Here is a 19,192-nt window from a genome sequence, read left to right as displayed (position 1 = left end):
GGGGAAGGCACCTCCGAGGTGCCTTGGGGGGGAAGGACTCCCCCCTGGCCGCACCCTTCCTTGGAGGAAGGGGCAAGGCTGCGCCCCCCCTCTCCCTTGGCCCTATATATAGTGGGGGGAAGGGAGGGCAGCAACATCTAAGCCTTGGGCGCCTCCCTCCTCCCATGCAACACCTCTCTCTCTCTCTCGCAGAAGCTTGCGAAGCCCTGCCGGAGAGCCGCTACATCCACCACCACGCCGTCGTGCTCTTGGATCTCCATCAACCTCTCCTCCCCCCTTTCTGGATCAAGAAGGAGGAGACGTCGCTGCACCGTACGTGTGTTGAACGCGGAGGTGCCGTACGTTCGGCACTCGGTCATCGGTGATTTGGATCACGGCGAGTACGACTCCGTCATCCACGTTCATTGGAACGCTTCCGCTCGCGATCTACAAGGGTATGTAGATCCACTCCTTTCCCCTCGTTGCTAGTAGACTCCATAGATGCATCTTGGTGAGCGTAGGAAAATTTTAAAATTATGCTACGATTCCCAACACCGTTATGTAACGAAGTCGGAGCATGAGGTTTTCTTTCATTGCTTTCCTTATGAGTGGCGGTCGGGGATGAGCGATGGTCCTTCCCTACCAATCTATCCCCCTAGGGGCATGCGTAGTAGTACTTTGCTTCGAGGGCTAATAAACTTTTGCAATAAGTATATGAGTTCTTTATGACTAATGTGAGTCCATGGATTATACGCACTCTCACCCTTCCATCATTGCTAGCCTCTTCGGTACCGTGCATTGCCCTTTCTCACCTCGAGAGTTGGTGCAAACTTCGCCGGTGCATCCAAACCCCGTGATACAATACGCTCTATCACACATAAACCTCCTTATATCTTCCTCAAAACAGCCACCATACCTACCTATCATGGCATTTCCATAGCCATTCCGAGATATATTGCCATGCAACTTCCATCATCATATACATGACTTGAGCATTTATTGTCATATTGCTTTGCGTGATCGTAAGATAGCTAGCATGATGTTTTCATGGCTTGTCCGTTTTTTGATGCCATTGCTACGCTAGATCATTGCACATCCCGGTACACCGCCGGAGGCATTCATATAGAGTCATATATTTGTTTTGTATCGAGTTGTAAGTAAATAAAAGTGTGATGATCATCATTATTAGAACATTTCCCCAGTGAGGAAAGGATGATGGAGACTATGATTCCCCCACAAGTCGGGATGAGACTCCGGACGAAAAAAAAAGAGAAAGGCCAAAAAAAAGAGAAGGCCCGAAAAAAGAGAGAAAAAAATGAGAGAAGGGGCAATGTTACTATCCTTTTACCACACTTGTGCTTCAGAGTAGCACCATGTTCTTCATATAGAGAGTCTCTTGAGTTATCACTTTCATATACTAGTGGGAATTTTCATTATAGAACTTGGCTTGTATATTCCAACGATGGGCTTCCTCAAATGCCCTAGGTCTTCATGAGCAAGCAAGTTGGATGCACACCCACTTAGTTTCAGTTTGAGCTTTCATATACTTATAGCTCTAGTGCATCCGTTGCATGGCAATCCCTACTCCTCACATTGACATCAATTGATGGGCATCTCCATAGCCCGTTGATTAGCCGCGTCGATGTGAGACTTTCTCCTTTTTTGTCTTCTCCACATAACCCCCATCATCATATTATATTCCACCTATAGTGCTATATCCATGGCTTGCGCTCATGTATTGCGTGAGGGTTGAAAAAGTTGAAGCGCGTTAAAAAGTATGAACCAATTGCTCGGCTTGTCATCGGGGTTGTGCATGATTTGAATATTTTGTGTGGTGAAGATGGAGCATAGCCAGACTATATGATTTTGTAGGGATAACTTTCTTTGGCCTTGTTATTTTGAGAAGACGTGGTTGCTTTATTAGTAGGCTTGAAGTATTATTGTTTTTATGTCAAATGATAGACTATTGCTTTGAATCACTTGTGTCTTAATATTCATGCCATGATTAGACATATGATCAAGATTATGCTAGGTAGCATTCCACATCAAAAATTATCTTTTTTATCATTTACCTACTCGAGGACGAGCAGGAATTAAGCTTGGGGATATTGATACGTCTCCGTCGTATCTATAATTTTTGATTGTTCCATGCCAATATTATACAACTTTCACATACTTTTTGGCAACTTTTTATACTATTTTTGGGACTAACATATTGATCCAGTGCCCAGTGCCAGTTCCTGTTTGTTGCATGTTTTATGTTTCGCAGAAACCCCATATGAAACGGAATCCAAACGGGATAAAAACGGACGGAGAATATTTTTGGAATATTTGGAGAATTCCGGAAGAAGAATCAACGCGAGACGGTGCCCGAGGTGGCCATGAGGCAGGGGGCGCGCCCCTGACCCTCGTGGGCCACCCGTAAGGCGGTTGCTGCTCTTCTTCGGCCGCAAGAAAGCTAATTTTCGGAGAAAAATCTGGGCGAAGGTTTCAATCCAATCGGAGTTACGGATCTCCATATATACACGAAACGGTGAAAGGGCAGCACAGGGCAACGCAGAAACAGAGAGAGACAGAGAGACAGATCCAATCTCGGAGGGGCTCTCGCCCCTCCCACGCCATGGAGACCATGGACCAGAGGGGAAACCCTTCTCCCATCTAGGGAGAAGGTCAAGGAAGAAGAAGAAGGAGGGGGGCTCTCTCCCCCTCGCTTCCGGTGGCGCCGGAACGCCGCCGGGGGCCATCATCATCACCGCGATCTACACCAACACCTCCGCCATCTTCACCAACATCTCCATCACCTTCCCCCATCTATCTACAACGGTCCACTCTCCCGCAACCCGTTGTACCCTTTACTTGAACATGGTGCTTTATGCTTCATATTATTATTCAATGATGTGTTGCCATCCTATGATGTCTGAGTTGATTTTCGTTGTCCTATCGGTGGTTGATGAATTGCTATGATTGATTTAATTTGCTTGTGGTTATGTTGCTGTCCTTTGGTGCCCATCATATGAGCGCGCGCGTGGATCACACCATAGGGTTAGTTGTATGTTGATAGGACTATGTATTGGAGGGCAAGGGTGACAGAAGCTTCAGCCTAGCATAGAAATTGATGCATATGGGATTGAAGGGGGACCAATATATCTTAATGCTATGGTTGGGTTTTACCTTAATGAACGTTAGTAGTTGCGGACGCTTGCTAATAGTTCCAATCATAAGTGCATAGAATTCCAAGTCAGGGATGACATGCTAGCAGTGGCCTCTCCCACATAAAACTTGTTATCGGTCTAGTAAAGTAGTCAATTGCTTAAGGGACAATTTCGCAACTCCTACCACCACTTTTCCACACTCGCTATACTAACTTTATTGTGTCTTTTATCTAAACAGCCACTACTTTTTATTTACGTGCTCTTTATTATCTTGCAAACCTATCCAACAACATCTACAAAGTACTTCTAGTTTTATACTTGTTCTAGGTAAAGCGAACGTCAAGCGTGCGTAGAGTTGTATCGGTGGTCGATAGAACTTGAGGGAATATTTGTTCTACCTTTAGCTCCTCATTGGGTTCGACAGTCTTACTTATCGAAAGAGGCTACAATTGATCCCCTATACTTGTGGGTTATCACACACAATCCCCCTAGAAAGAGTTTCCTCAAAAAGGATGTCCGATATCTCATTCATGAAAAAGACGAACTTGGGTCGGATTCCTTCCGTGCAGAAAACATATCTAAAAAGTGTGGTGCTCATCGGACTGTTCCCGGAGTTCGAACGGCCGGATCGAGCTAAACTTTTGAGGGGTGGTAGATATCAGAATTCCGCAGCCGATGAACGGTTTGATCTTCCAAAGGACGTCCGAGCTGGACGCTGGACTCCTTGCCCCAAACTCGTCCAGATTCTCGTCCAGATTTGACAAGGCTCCGGTAGATCGGAGATTGCCGGAGATTCCTCCATCGCAATACGATGAAGTTTTACAGGGTTGTAGGTGCAATTCCACATAGTCCCACCAAAGGGTTCATCAAAATGACACCCGAGGAGGTGGGAGCAGCGAACACAAGTCTATTGTCTAAAAAATCTGCACGGTTGCCCTACGGCAATGTTGACGTCGAGCCCTCGAGCTTCATGGATGATTCTGCCATGATCTTGATGGAGATCAGAGTTGATGATGATGAAAGTATCCGTCTGATCTTGATGATCCGATGCGGAGCGCAGTCCTTGGTCCAGCCGAGGTGACTAGTCGAGCTGGCGACGAAGATGCCGACATCAAAAATAAAGCTCGGTTCCAACGCGTAGATCGCACCGCGGCAACTGCCAGCAGGCTCTCAATAAAAGCACCAATGTCGGTTCTAATCCGGCATATCTCGGGGGTCCTAAGCTAGGCATCTTGGAGCAATGTTAACATGGACACATGATTTTACCCAGGTTCGGGCTCTCTCGAAAAGCTAAAACCCTACGTCCTACTTTTGATTGTATTCATATAGGAGATAGTACAGGGTACATGTATCTACCACAAGATTATTCTAATGAAGATGAGTTGAGTTATTGACTAGCCTGGCCTCGGTTTATATAATGTACCAGAGGCCTAGGGTTTAGGAGAGTCCTCGTCTTGGGCGCCAATTCTTCCTTGTATTCATCATGGGCTGCCCGAAGTGGCCCATTAGTGAACCACCATGGGGGTCCTCGACCCGATCCACCTAGTCGGGAGACGACGTGGTGAGTACCCCTAGTCCAGGACACCGTTACTTTTGATAATCGTGAGATAGCTACCCACATTTCTCTACAATGGTCAAATAGTAGGTACTGACTGTCAACGTCTGCACCCCTACCTCTGAAGGCCATCGTGATTGCCGTGTCATCACTAGTATGGCAGTTGACAAGGACATCCATGCTGATGTGGCTACTGGTAATCACTATGGGCAGCTATGGATCACCACCAACTTTTCTTCATCTAGGGTTGACGGTTCCTCTTCCCTGCTTCTCTTCTAGATCAACAAGGAACTTCTCCAGGCAAAATCATTCACTGACAAAGAATGCTACTACACTTTGATGCCTTGATCCACGGTTCTGATTCTACTTTAAGACACCGAGATCTCCATCTCCGGCAGTTCCCGGGGGAGGGTGCGACCAGTTCTTGATAGTTTGGGTGCAACTGGTTGATCGGGGGGACTTTACACCACCTCAACAACAATCACCCCTAATCTTCATTCCATGAGTGCCTCCCAACCAAAGTATCTGGTCGCCTCCCTTTGATCAACAATTTTGTCAGTAACATGCTTCATTTGGACTTGGCTTCCAAAATACACCATCCCCTTGGGCATACCAGGGGAAGTTATTCCAACCCCTCCTTTCAATCGATGGAGGATCCCTAGACTGTGGGGAGGAGCTCAGCAAGCACAACATTTCAGAGGGTAAACAATGCATGCACCTCATCAATCTAGGCAAAACAACATGATGCACACTCGAAGTTTTCCTGTAAATCAATAGCATATCCAACAAAAGGATCACGCCTCCTTGTCAACTTAAAAAACAACAAGTTGAGGGTCCTACATACCTGAACAACAACCAACAACACCTGCAGCAGAACAGAAGAGATAAAGTTGTTGCCAAACCAAACAAGAACTTGCCCAAGGAAAACGTTTCACTACTCCTAGATATGATGAACCTTATGCTGATGTCATATGTTACACTTGTGGTGATCCTATACATCATAAGGACCAATGCCATAAACCTAGAAATGTTCACTCATCAGGCGGAAGATTACACTACTAGGAAAATCCTAGGAGGATAACAAACTTTGTTGGAAATGCACCCTCAGGGCTTGGCTTCTACCATTGAAGTCCCTGATACTAATGCTCAACATGTGGGTAAAATATGAAGAATGTTGGCGTTGTATATGTGGAACTAGGGCAAGTTAACAAATTTGAACTTTCACACAACTTTTCTGCTATCTATAAAATCACATGCCCTTGGAAAATCAAAATCCTGGATGAATGGACCTTCCTAGTCAAATTTCTACCTCATATCCCATTTGTGCATGTTCCTGGATAACCTCTTTTTGGACTCCCTGCTAAGAAGGTGTGAATGTTAATGTAGGTGTTTGGAAAAGAGAATTCGAATGTTATGAAGAACTCTAACATGTCTGGCTTTAGCTTGAAGGAATTAACTCTAAGTGGGAAGAATGGCCAGTTCTAGAGTAAATAGTCTCATCCTTTGGCTCTCTACTAGATGTGGACTGCCAGAGGAATTTCAAGTCCTTCTCTGAGGTTGTTAGGATCCTTCTTTAAGGTGTAGAGACTATACTAAAATTGACCCTGATAGATTGTTTGGGATTGGGGACAAACTTTTCCAAATCAGAGTTACTATGGAAGTCCCTGAGTTGGATCAAATTGACGTTGAGCCGCTAGAAGATGATGCTAATAAAGACAAGTAGGACGATGCCAATAAGGAACAGTAGGAATATGCACCACCAAACATCACTGGAGTTGGAGGGAATGGTCCCTCTGTTCCTTCATTTCTCCCCGATAGTCTTAAATCCACCTCCTCAATTGGTAACCAATTCAGGTCTAAACATGCTGCACTACAGTTTCTCCATCAACTAGAGGATCCTCTCCATCATCTGGAGGATCCTCTCCCAAACAACAATTGCTTTAATCTACTTAGAGAAATGGAACTTGTAGAAGAAGACTCTGCTGACTCTAAACTTGGTCAGAGCGAGTCTGAAAAATGATAGTGAAGATGTTGCCTTCAGTCCCACACACGATATGGTCGCGCCTGCAAAAGAACATAATTTAATTCGTCTATGTTTTTTTAGTAACGACCATGTGGCTTTATTGGCAAAAAAAGTACAACACTGGCATGAGCATGTGAAAATGGACCCTCATTTTTTTCGAGAAAACTTCCAATCTATTCATTATATCAATCATGATAGTACAACGAATACCAAAAATAATAAAACTTACATCCAGATCCATAGACCACGTAGCGACGACTACAAGCACTGAAGCGAACCGAAGGCGCGCCGCCGTCATCTTGGCTTTCCTTACATTTTTTTTCCGAAAAGGAGGTTAAACCCGTGGGCTCTGCATCAGTGTGATGCAGACAGCCATTCTTATTAATTATTGTGCAAAGTAAATAACAAAGTAAACCACGACCAAGCCATTACAAGATATGAAAAAAAACACCTACGACTAAGTCGACTTCTTCCGCAGCAGCGCTTTCAAGAAGGAAAAACGTCCTCATGCCATCGTTGCCAAGTACGGTTGTAGACGACCTAGATAATGCTTTCGTTTCATATAAAACTAAACATTTGTGAAAGCCGCATGACTCGCCCACGCCACGAGAGATAAGAACTCGAGTGACACCATAAAACGCATCATGTCCAGTAACACGACCGTTTAGGCCGTCGAACCGTAGATACGTGCCCGGTTTTGTGGCAGAAGCAATGTTCTTTGTCAAACACGGTATACAAGCATATGGTTATACGAAAACCTTTATGCATTTTTTCAAATTTCGCACAGAATACAAAAAAGGCCGGTCAACCTCAAAAAGGCCGGTCAACCTCAAAAAGGCCTCAAACAAAAAAACTGGAAACCAGGGAACCGAACCCCACCCACGGCCGGGAGCAGCAGCAAAGGCAAACAAAGCTCGTCGGCCGGCCATTGGCTCGAGCCGCGCGTGCAGCATGTGCGCGGCCCGCAAAACCCTAGGCCCCCAAACCCCACCCCCACCCCCACCCCCGGCGAGATCCCGCCCGTCCGCGCGCCCATCCGACGGCGCCCAGCTCGCCGGCCGTCGTACTTAACCCGGCCGCACACCCGGACAGCGACTTCTCTCGCCCCAGCTCACTCCCTTCCCTTCCCTGTTTAAAAAAAAGGCAGCGGCTTTGCTCCGCTCCGCTCTCCTCCTTTCCCCCTACTCCTCCCCAGACCCTCGAGCGCGGCAATGGCCGGCCCATCCATGGCGGAATCCGGTCTCTAGCCCTGCTAAATCCTACCAAGTTCTGTTCTTTTTCTCTTCTTGGAGGCGTTCCCTGTGGTGGCATAGCAGCTTGCTAGGGCGCCGCCGCCGCCGGCTTTGGGTGTGGGGGGATGGTGACGGAGATGGCGACGCGGGGGGAGCCGTGGCGGCGGCCGGAGGGGGAGCGGGGGCTGGAGGACGAGATGGAGCTCTTCCGCAGCGGCTCCGCCCCGCCGACCGTCGAGGGCTCCGCGGGCGCGCTCCACGGCGCCGACGCCTTCCTCGACGACGACCTCCGGGCCGACCCGGCCTACCACTCCTACTACTACTCCAGCGGCAGCGTCAACCCGCGCCTCCCGCCGCCGCTGCTGTCCCGGGAGGACTGGCGGTCGGCGCAGCGGCTCCGCCCCGGCGGCCCCGGCTCCGGCCTGGGCGGGATCGGCGACGGGAGGAGGCCCGGCGGCGGCGGCGGCGCCGGGACGGGGCGGCCCGGAGACGGGCTCATTGGGATGCCTGGGCTCGAGATTGGGAGGCAGAGCAGCTTCTCCGGTCTCTTTCAGGTGATTCCTCTGAAGAATATATCCCTGTCTGAACTCATTTCTTATTAAGCTCATGTGACTGCGTTCTGGATATACATGCCAATGGAGATTGGATTATGTCAACGCTGTAATGCTAATGTTCTAGTCTAGTTAGATTTTCAGTTTGTTTGATTAGTTCTGTTGCCTTCAGTCCAAGTGGTCAGAGTTCATGTTCGTCTGGTCACTGTTTGAGCTGGTATTGGGGTATATGCTTCTGCCACTGCACTTTTTGTTTCTGAATCGAATTGTTCGGGCGTTACTGATAGTGACATATGCCAGCTGCTCTTGTTGTTTCTGAATCGAATTGTCCGGGTGTTACTGATAGTGATATGTGCCATAGATTTTTATATGCATGTAGAATATTTAGAGGATGCCTGGGCTCATTGGGATCCCTGGGCTCGAGATTGGCAGGCAGAATAGCTTCTCCGGTCTCTTTCAGGTGATGCTTCTGAAGAACATCTCCCTGTCTGAACTCCTGTCTTATTAAGCTCATGTTCTGGATATACATATGCCACCCTGTAATGCTAAATTTCTTGTCTACGAAGTCTTGCTAACTGTTAGAGAGGTTGCGGCGTGTGGTTAGATTTTCAGTTAGTTTGATTGGTTTTGTTGCCTCTTAACATTCAGTCAAGTGGCTGAGTTCATGTTCATCTGAGGTATGGTACTGTATGAGCTTGTATTGGGGTATATGCTTGTGTCGCTGCTCTTTTTGTTTCTGAATCGAATTGTTTGGCTGTTAATGATGGTGATATATGCCAGCTGCTCTTTTTGTCTCTGAATCAAATTGTTTTGGTGTCACTGATAGTGATATATGCCACTATGCCAGTTTCTCTGTTTGTTTCTTAATTGAATTGTTCGGGTGTTGCTGATTGTGGTACTAGCTGTATATTTTTTTATATGCATGTGGATTGTTTAGAGGATGAAGTTAAGAGAAGGTTCAAGCTCTGGCTCTTAATTATGGTTGTTATGTTTTGGGCCTGTTAAAAAATGTATTTCTGGTATGGTGACCCAAAAAGCTTGGTTTTCCAGCTGCGCAAGTTGTTAACGAATGAGCTATTTAGAGCCAAAAGCATTATGTTCCTGCCTTCATCTTGTTGGATGTTGTTACATTGATGAAATGGTGTCTGCTTCCTTTCCTCATATGTTGGTCTTAAATCTTAATTCGTGCGAACTGGTTGAACAGGAAGTTACCGAACTTAGTTTGCATGTGTTCAATAAGATACATCTTAGTAGGAGTAATTTTTAGTCTGGTCCCACAAAGGTTTTTCTACCAATATGATACAAAAGTTTTCTGCCAATATATTTGACTATTTGGTGATTTTTTCTACTGGGAAAGCTTTCCATTGTTACCCATGAGTGATGTATCTGAAAGTATAATTCTGTGACTAGCTACTCAATGTTCTGGTGCACTAGAATAATGCGGTATGATAAATGCCTTACCACTGGATTTATACATATAGAATGGATTTGATATGAAGGTCATTGTAATACTTGCTTGGTCATGAGCATATGGCATTGCATTTACACAATACTATTATCTTAAATTGAACATTTAGGTCAGGTTTCTGATGCAAGCATGTGGGTGTCATAATCTTTATGTAGAGCTCAATCCGTCTTTCCTTCAGTTGTCATTTTCTCAAGGTAACTTGTTTTGCAGGATGACTCGTATCAACACGATACAAACAGGCAGGGTGCAACCCGCAATAGTACAGACTTGTCGGGTTCTTCTAGAAATCGTTATGGTCTTCATCATGAGTCTGGAGCTATTGGTGGCCTACAATATGATAGCAAAGCACCTCACCTGCCAGGCAATCCGAATAATGAGTCGACACATACATATGCATCAATTATAGGGTCATCACTTTCAAGAAGTGCATCTCCTGACCCTGAGCTCGTGAGGAGAGTTCCTAGTCCTTGCCTTCCCCCGATTGGTGTGAAACTTGGTGCTACCAATAACCAGAACAATGGTGGTTCATCTTCTTTCAACCGCAACTCTCCCAGTATTGGTGGATCTGATGATCTGGTGTCTGCTTTATCTGGTATGAACCTGTCGTCATCAAGGCTAGTCAATGGACATGCTGACCAATCCAAGCTCCATCAGGATGTAGATAGTGTCCGTAAATTTCTCTATGAACAATACATGGACCACAAACATGGTAATGGACAGCACTCCTACATGAAACATTCTGAACAAGGTCATGTCAAGGGACCTCAAGAATATTCTGGAGCTTCTATGAATTCTTCTATTATGAGGAATCAGATCAATGCTGGTGGATTCACATCATTTGACAACTCATCCCTGGGATCCGGCTTTTCTTCCCCAAGGATTGGTTCCCGGTCACCCGGTGGGAGTTTATCTTCCCGACATAATCTAGCTAACCTTGCAAACTACAGTGGAATTGGAAGTCCAACTGCGACATCTGGTCATCAGTTGCCTGTTGATCCACTCTATGCTCAATTTCTTCGGGCAGCAGAAATTGCTGCTTTTGCAGCCAACTGTGAGGACCCATTGATGGAGAGGGGTAACCTGGGAAGTTCTTACATGGATCTATTTGGTCATCAGAATGATTATCTTGGTCCATTGCTTCAGTCACAGAAGCAGTATGACTACTATGGGAATCTTGGGTCTGGTCTTGGTTATGCTGGGAACTCTTTGACAAATCCTGTCTTCCCCACTTCGCCAGGTGGACCTGGTAGTCCACTTAGGCATGTGGATCGCAGCATGCGCTTTCAGTCCAGTATGAGAAACTTTGGTGGTTCCTATGGCTCCTGGAATTCAGATTTTGGTGGTAAGGTGAATGCCAATTTGGTTCCATCACTTCTGGAAGAATTCAAGAGCAACAAAAGCCGATCATATGAGCTCTGTGAAATTGCTGGCCATGTTGTTGAGTTCAGGTAAATTTTGTACTCACTGAGTTCTTATATATGGTAACCTACTAAACTGCAAATCCAAGATCGGTAATTTCATAGAGTTACCTATATTATTGGTCATCCACCTTTCATATTTTGTCGAGGAATCATGCGCAATGATCTCTTGTCTCACAGATTTAGGTTATTGGTCTAACTTGTCTATTGAACTTTATCCAGTGCTGATCAATACGGGAGTCGGTTCATACAGCAAAAGCTTGAAACTGCCAGCGTTGAAGAAAAAGACATGGTTTTCACTGAAATCATGCCTCAAGCTCTCACATTGATGACTGATGTTTTTGGAAATTATGTTGTTCAGAAGGTATTGAATTATTCATAGCAATTATTTGTCGCAGTGCTATAAACATCCTGGCCTGACCATAAATTTTTGAACCAGTTTTTTGAGCATGGGAGCACGGCTCAGATAAAGGAGTTGGCTGATCAGCTAATCGGGCGAGTCTTGGCACTCAGCCTTCAAATGTACGGTTGCCGAGTTATACAGAAGGTATGGAAAATTGGAACCTGTTTATTATCGGTGCTTGAGTACCAAGGATAAAAATAGCGGCTATAGCAAAATAGCGTCGGCCTTAAAACATGCTATTAGTGTGCTACGCGCTATAGCATGCTATTAGCGAGATTTTATACATCAATTTATTTAGCGAGACAATTCTCAGAATGCTATAGCGCGCAATTTTTTTGAGTGGTCAAGACTAGAAAATATCCCTGTAGTAAAATAAATTAATAATTGTCATCTCGAAAGCAACATTCTCCTCTGAACTGCTGTACTTTCTATTAATATGTCCAGCTGGAACTCTTCTTGACAAAACTGCACCATGATATTCAAACATATGACAAATTGATTGCTTGAGTATGGAATATGTGACATCACCTAGAATACAGTTACAAGCTATCTTATGTTTGGCAGGAAATTGTCTGATTATGTCAACAGAACTCTTAGAAAAAAAGTAGCTTATGTTTAATTATATGCATGCATTTCTGATTATCTAATGCATATTGGATGGTTGCAGGCATGTTTGATTCTACCCACTTTGCATGCACAAAAGGAAACCCATTACATGTTCATATAAAACATGAAGGACATAAATATGCAGAGAATATGTTCTTTAACTTATGTGATGGGCGATATTTGTGCAGGCCATAGAAGTTGTTGATTTAGATCAGCAGACTAAAATGGTTGCTGAGCTTGATGGGCATGTGATGCGCTGTGTACGTGATCAAAATGGTAACCACGTTATACAGAAATGCATTGAATGCATCCCACAGAATGTCATCGAGTTCATTGTTTCAACCTTCTATGGTCAAGTTGTGGTGCTATCGACTCATCCATATGGATGTCGGGTTATACAGGTATGTTTGTACTTTGTAGTGGTATATTGCAATACACTCAAGTTATTTCACAGTTTCACTAACCATTTTCACTGTGTGCAGAGGGTGCTGGAGCACTGTGACGATCCGAAAACCCAGCAAATAATGATGGATGAGGTCCTCCAGTCTGTTTGCTTGCTTGCTACAGACCAGTATGGTAACTATGTTGTCCAGGTTAGTGCCATAAACATATTTGGAAGATACTCCCTCTGTAAACAAATATAAGACGTTTTAGGTCACTAAAACATCTGCATTTTTTTACAGAGGTAGTACTGTTTTTGCTATTTTCTTATTGATGGTCGTTGTTCTATGGATTATCACCTTTTGGTGGGTACCTGTCTCCGAAACAATCCACATCTCATGAATTATGGACTTGATGCGATTGATTAATGGAAACCTGGTATTATCTATTTCGTGCAAAACACAAGCCATAGGGCTAAATGGAACTGATCCAAATATTTGACAATTACATGTAAGGTTCTTGGTAACTGGAATAGGACCATATTATCATCTTAAAATGATTACAAGTAATCTCAATGTCAATGGTTTCAGCTGGGATGAAATTCCTGCGTGGAAAAATAATATTAGTTTTCTCCTTACTCGACTGTTTTTTCATCAGTACTCAGCAAAGTGAGTATGATTTTCCTTTCCCCTTTACCTTTACTGACTCGAGTCAATATTTTATGCATTAATATCTGGAAATAAGGTGAATGTTATACATGCTGTAACTGGTATGCATTTCTCCTATTGTTCTGGGATCACTTCTTTTTAGTCTAGATTAAAATACAATCAAGCTCAAGTAAGTAGTTTTGACAGTTGCACAAGTGACACAATAAGCCTGAATATTGAAATGGACGATTTTGATGCCTACACTTTCCCTATTTTATGGATGCATTTTTTCTACAAAACGTGTTTTGTTCTTACCACTATTCTCTCCCATCTTCATTCTTCAATAACCGAGCTTATTTCACAGCATGTTATGGAACACGGCAAACCCCATGAGCGATCTGCTATCATTGAGAAGTTGATTGGGCAGATTGTACAAATGAGCCAGCAAAAGTTTGCCTCGAATGTCATTGAGAAGTGTTTATCCTTTGGGAATCCTGTGGAGCGCCAAATCTTAATTGGTGAAATGCTTGGATCCACGGAGGAAAGTGAACATCTTGAGGTCTGTTGCCCTTCAATTTGTAGACATATATGCTTGGTTATTGTTGTGCAACATAAAGTTCCGTGGTATCTTTGATGACCAGTTTGTAGTTCATGATTCAAGCTCCTTCGTTGCTTTGCTGACGTGTTTTTTTGTATTGAACTTTGAAGGTGATGATGAAAGACCAGTTTGCAAACTACGTGGTACAGAAGGTGTTAGAGACCTGTGACGACCAGCAGAGGGAGGCGATCCTCACAAGGATCAAAGCACATCTTAACACGCTGAAGAAATACACATATGGGAAGCACATAGTAGCACGTGTGGAGAAGCTCGTCGCAGCGGGAGGTATGTTCTCTATCGTCCATGAGCCCTATACGCTTAGGTTATCATCAACTCAAGGTTTGTGTCTAACCCAAAGACGCTCTCTTCTGTGCGCAGAAAAGCGACTCGGGCTCCAACCGTCCCGTGTGCTGCCTGAAGACTAAAGCATCTCTAGCTGTACAGCTAACAGTGGCTAGGTTTGCATGCTGGCGTCTTCGTTTTTCCATCTACAAGGCGTCAGGGCTATGCGTGCGCCTTGCCATCGGAAATAAAATGAGTAATAGGTGCCGAGGAGAATGTAGATTCTGTAGCTAGATGAGTAAAGATGTGGAGAATGAGTAATTACAGGCTTGTTGTTACTCTGCTGTAGAAATTTAGAACTAGAGAGAGAGGGAAAAGAGAAAGCTGTTAGCTGTAACCTACTTGAGACTGAAAGCCGTTAGTCCTTTTAATTTTCTGTCATGTGGCAGATGTAATGGCATGTTGTTGTAACATAACATATACAGATGGGGATGGTGGTACTTAAACTGTTTTCTCTGCAAAGCTGGAGCTATTTATCTAAGCTTTGCCTTTTATTTTATTTGCTGATTGTTTGCGCTCTTTTAATAACAATATAATTAATTGCGCATGGTCACCGCCTTATGGAAAATTTCAGGGAAATTTTGGAACAAAAATGTTCTGTCTTCAGAGATAATTAGCCTGTTAAACTCCAGACATGACAGATTCAAATTGTTCTTTGGCTTTACTAGAATATATATTGGTTCTAAACAGGTGCAACTTTTATGTTACAACACCAAGACATCGTATGTAACCTTCCACAAGGAGCCTTGACAATATATTCAACAAAAGATAAAATATATACATTGTGCATGAATTTAAATTCCAAGTAAAAATATCTTAGTAGAAAGTGGAAAATATCTTTGTACTTTACAAAATGAATCGAGAACCTTGTTTATAGTTATCAGTTTTCTGTCAAGTTCGAATATTCTGAATTTTCCAAAATTAAGGCTTTCTCTTATTTTATTTTTTTGAACAACAAAAGGCGCATGAAGCGCCAAACTTTCCATTCAGCTCAGCTCAATAGCAATGTCCAACATGGATTACAAAGTCCTCGAATTGGAAATTAGATAGGAGAGAAACTACCGGGCAAGTCATGTTCCTGTGAGCTGAAGCAAAACAACATATGTCAGGTTCTACATTTGATTTAAGAACCTGATGAGCGACATTATGAGCAATACCATTAATTTCCCTCGAAATATGGAACACCCTAGGTTGAAGGTCTGAAGAGTAGCAGAAGAAATCACCTAAAACTTTCCTGATAGTCCAAGGATTAGTAGTTTCAGTAATCTTCCTACTAGCCGCAAAATGAAGCCAGAGAGAGAGAGACAATCTGTGAGGAAGGTCAGCTGGCTGATGCTCAGTGGCGGTGCCAGGATCAAAACCATGTGATGTCAAGCTTCACTAATAAAAAAAAAGATCATAAACAGGAATAAAAACATCGTACCTTTATTACAAACCAACATATCTATGGCAGTAGTACTTTGCGACGATGCATACATTGATATGTATGCATAATAGCATCAGTACTAATAGACTGAAATACATCGGTTTCAACATAGGTTATGAGACAATGGTACAAGAAATCATCGCCTATTCTATTGCGCAAATCAGACTTGATATATTTCATTGCGGAAAATGGTCTCTCAACTGTTGCCGTCGCCACCGGCAAGATCAATGCTAGCTTTACCAAAAGGAATACTAGAGGAAAGGTATTGTACTTCTTTGTCTCGACCAGTTTTATGCAAAGATCACTAACCCCTTTCAAATTGGAGATTCTTGAATCATCACGAACATTTTCAAGGAAGTTATCAAGTTGGACACTAAGATCTTCAATCTTGCTTTCACTCCCAAAATCATCTGGATACAAACGAGCCATTGCTAACACTTTTTCTTTGTCAAAATTAGCAAACAAATCAGAAGGATCCAAAGAAGCCATCCCAAGAAGCAAGGTTGTGCTGCTTTCACTAAAGCGGTCATCAATCTCTACACGTAACATATCAATAATGGCGTACATCACACTTTGGTAGTAATTCTTATTTGATATGCCATCAGTCTGAACCTTACGCTTTGATTTCGATCCTCGGGGAATATGCATAGCATCCATATCAGAAAGTTCAATATCTTGTTCAATGCAAAAATCAGTAACCTTTTCAATCATACCTTCCCAACCTTGGTTTCTCATTTCCTGTAGCCTTCTTTTGGTTGTGTGAAGATACGACACGGCATTCACAATGTCCTGATCCTTCCTTTGCAAAGCAACGCTTAGATCATTAGTAATCCCAAGTATAACCTTCATCAAGTGCATCATGAAAACAAAGTCAAATGTTTGAATAGCGTCCAGAACACCCTTTGCTTTAATCCTATCGAGAGCTTTGCTGGCGTTTTGTGCATTATCATCTACAACTTCAATTACCGAGGGGAACATAACAATCATATTCAAGAGAGAGCTGAAATGAGAACCCCAACGAGTATCCCCAGCTCGTTTAAGTCCAAGTTCTTGATTCAAACCTCTACCAGTTTCCAGTTCTCCATTCTGCAGTGCCGTCTGGACTCTTTTTGCTTGTTTCTCTCTAAGCATATCTCTGTTCTTAAAAGAATTTCCCACTGTGGAGAGAAGAACACTCATCCACTCAAAAAGCCATACCACATCTTCATGGTTTTTTGCGACTGCAACTAGTGTGAGCTGAAGTTGATGAGCAAAACAATGGATGCTATGAGCAGACCTAGAATCTTCCATTACTAAAGTTTTCAAACCATTCAAATGCCCTTGCATATTACTAGCTCCATCATAGCCTTGGCCACGAATTCGAGAAGGGCTAAGGTTATGTTTTTTAAGCACTGCATAAATAGCTTGTTGGAGAGCAAGAGAAGTTGTTTGAGTAACATGAGAAAGGCCAATAACACGCTCCACTGAAAACCCCCTTTTGTCAACATATCTTATAGCAAGAGCAATTTGTTCCTTGTGAGATGCATCACGAGATTCATCAACCAATATAGCAAAGTATTCATCTCCCAGATCTTCTATGATTGCTTTCACTGTTTCTATCGCACAAGCTTTCACAATATGTTTCTGGATAGTCGAAAAAACCAACTTTAAATTCTGAGGAGCATTCTTCAAAGCAACATCAGCCACATCAGGACAACGTGCAACATACCACTCATAAAAAGTTAGAAAATTCCCCTTCCTCAAAGAAGACTCGCTTTCATCATGACCTCGAAATGGCAAGCCCAAAACAAGAAGCAACCTTGCAATATCTATTGACGCAATCAGCCGAGTTTGGTACTCTATATTGGATTTCTTTGTTCCCTTGTGTAAGACAGCTCCAATGGATTGCTTCTGGTTCACTAGATCATCACATCTCTTCATGTTCTGATTATGAGTACTTGAAGGACCCCCAACATGAATATCCAATCTCTTTACATTATTCCAACTTTTCCACCCCTTTGTTGAAAGTACATCTCCACCACCATGGCCTAGACTTTCATTCTGAAACAAATAGCAACAAAGACAAAATGCTGCATTTTCCTTTGTACTGTACTCCAACCAAGACTTGTGATCCTTGAACCACTCTTCATTAAAACGACGTTGAACTCCACTGAAATCTGTTTGAAGGAAAGCATGTCCTGTTGGTTGGAACGGGCCTCTCAGGAGGTATGCTCTTCGCACATCATCACGTACTTTGGCACTGTACTGGAAAATTGGTATGCGATTTGCAGGATCTGGCGGAAGATTAGATGTATCAACTTCCTCTTTTTCTTTAGCTGGGCGCGGCCTTGCATTGCTATTAATTAACACACGTTCCAAAGTGGCTCGAGAATCAATAGGAGTCTGTTCTTCCTCATTCGCAGGTGATTGCTGCTGTGTGGTATTTGCAACATTTGAGTTGGACTGCCACTTCTTCACAAATTTATCCATTTATCAAACCAATGACCTGACAAAATAAATCTATTGCTAAGAAAAGGGAAATATGCAATTCTTATTCTTAATAAAAATAATCTCCTACATCCTAAATCTTAATATTGCTAGTGAGAGAAAATCTGGAAAATAATGAACTGTATTGCTGTTTTTGCACATAAAGCAAACAAGTAGAAGTAGAAAAGTGGAGGGCCTTGCCTTGTGTAGTTGTGTTGGATCAGATACAGAGTGCAGACTAGTGCGGTAGTATTGATCGATTGATTCAGAGTTTCAGACGGACAATTCGTGTGCAGCCGCAGGTGCGCCGCTCGCGGCTTGCCTGACGGCCTAACGTGGTCGTTACTCACGTCTCACGTTCAGAGTCCAGCCAAAGATCACCGGCGCCGGGAGTCCGGGACAGCAAGTCTGAAGGCGATGCGCTGCGGCGGCCGCCCACGGTCATTGGAGAGGCATGCGTGAAGGAGCCAACGAGATCACGTAATTTGGGGATCAAGATCAACTAGTGCGATCAGTTAAGGGATTTTGGATTTCTTCTTGCGATATGGCCCAGTAGTGGCCCAACTAATTGTTACACAAGAAGAAAAATAAGAGAATAGATGGGCCTGTGTAGTTAAATATTCCTGGTTGCCTGGTTCAACGACGTGGTATGCAGACGTGGGGGTCGATGTCGTACGAGAAACCTGTGTAGTCAAGCGACTACACAATTATAGCGTGGCTTCGCCACTGGATACATCTAATCTTCCGCCAGATCCTGCAAATCGCATACCAATTTTCCAGTACAGTGCCAAAGTACGTGATGATGTGCGAAGCGTACCTCCTGAGAGGCCCGTTCCAACCAACAGGACATGCTTTCCTTCAAACAGATTTCAGTGGAGTTCAACGTCGTTTTAATGAAGAGTGGTTCAAGGATCACAAGTCTTGGTTGGAGTACAGTACAAAGGA

At 43.6% G+C, this 19,192-nt stretch overlaps 1 protein-coding gene across 3 annotated transcripts in view; it reads left to right on the top strand.

The window, feature by feature from the left end:
• Positions 1 to 7,809: 7,809 nt before the first annotated feature.
• Positions 7,810 to 19,192, top strand: part of LOC109750815 (pumilio homolog 1) — a 54,003-nt gene continuing 42,620 nt past the window's right edge. The window contains exons 1-9 of one of the 3 annotated variants that reach the window (XM_073511389.1): positions 7,818 to 8,495; positions 10,171 to 11,408; positions 11,601 to 11,742; positions 11,818 to 11,925; positions 12,576 to 12,788; positions 12,870 to 12,980; positions 13,780 to 13,974; positions 14,124 to 14,298; positions 14,392 to 14,854. In XM_073511389.1, the coding sequence (XP_073367490.1) occupies positions 8,067 to 8,495; positions 10,171 to 11,408; positions 11,601 to 11,742; positions 11,818 to 11,925; positions 12,576 to 12,788; positions 12,870 to 12,980; positions 13,780 to 13,974; positions 14,124 to 14,298; positions 14,392 to 14,438 (2,658 nt within the window). In that variant the 5' untranslated portion in view covers positions 7,818 to 8,066 and the 3' untranslated portion in view covers positions 14,439 to 14,854. Of the gene's footprint in view, positions 8,496 to 8,868; positions 8,953 to 10,170; positions 11,409 to 11,600; positions 11,743 to 11,817; positions 11,926 to 12,575; positions 12,789 to 12,869; positions 12,981 to 13,779; positions 13,975 to 14,123; positions 14,299 to 14,391; positions 14,855 to 19,192 lie in introns of those variants that run through there. The other 2 variants (XM_073511390.1, XM_073511391.1) reach the window with 2 other exon arrangements.

This window comes from Aegilops tauschii, chromosome 3, assembly GCF_002575655.3.
Source record: "Aegilops tauschii subsp. strangulata cultivar AL8/78 chromosome 3, Aet v6.0, whole genome shotgun sequence".
NCBI classification, from domain to species: Eukaryota; Viridiplantae; Streptophyta; class Magnoliopsida; order Poales; family Poaceae; genus Aegilops; species Aegilops tauschii.
Note: the sequence above shows the minus strand (reverse complement) of the source record. Positions and strands in the feature narration are given on the sequence as shown.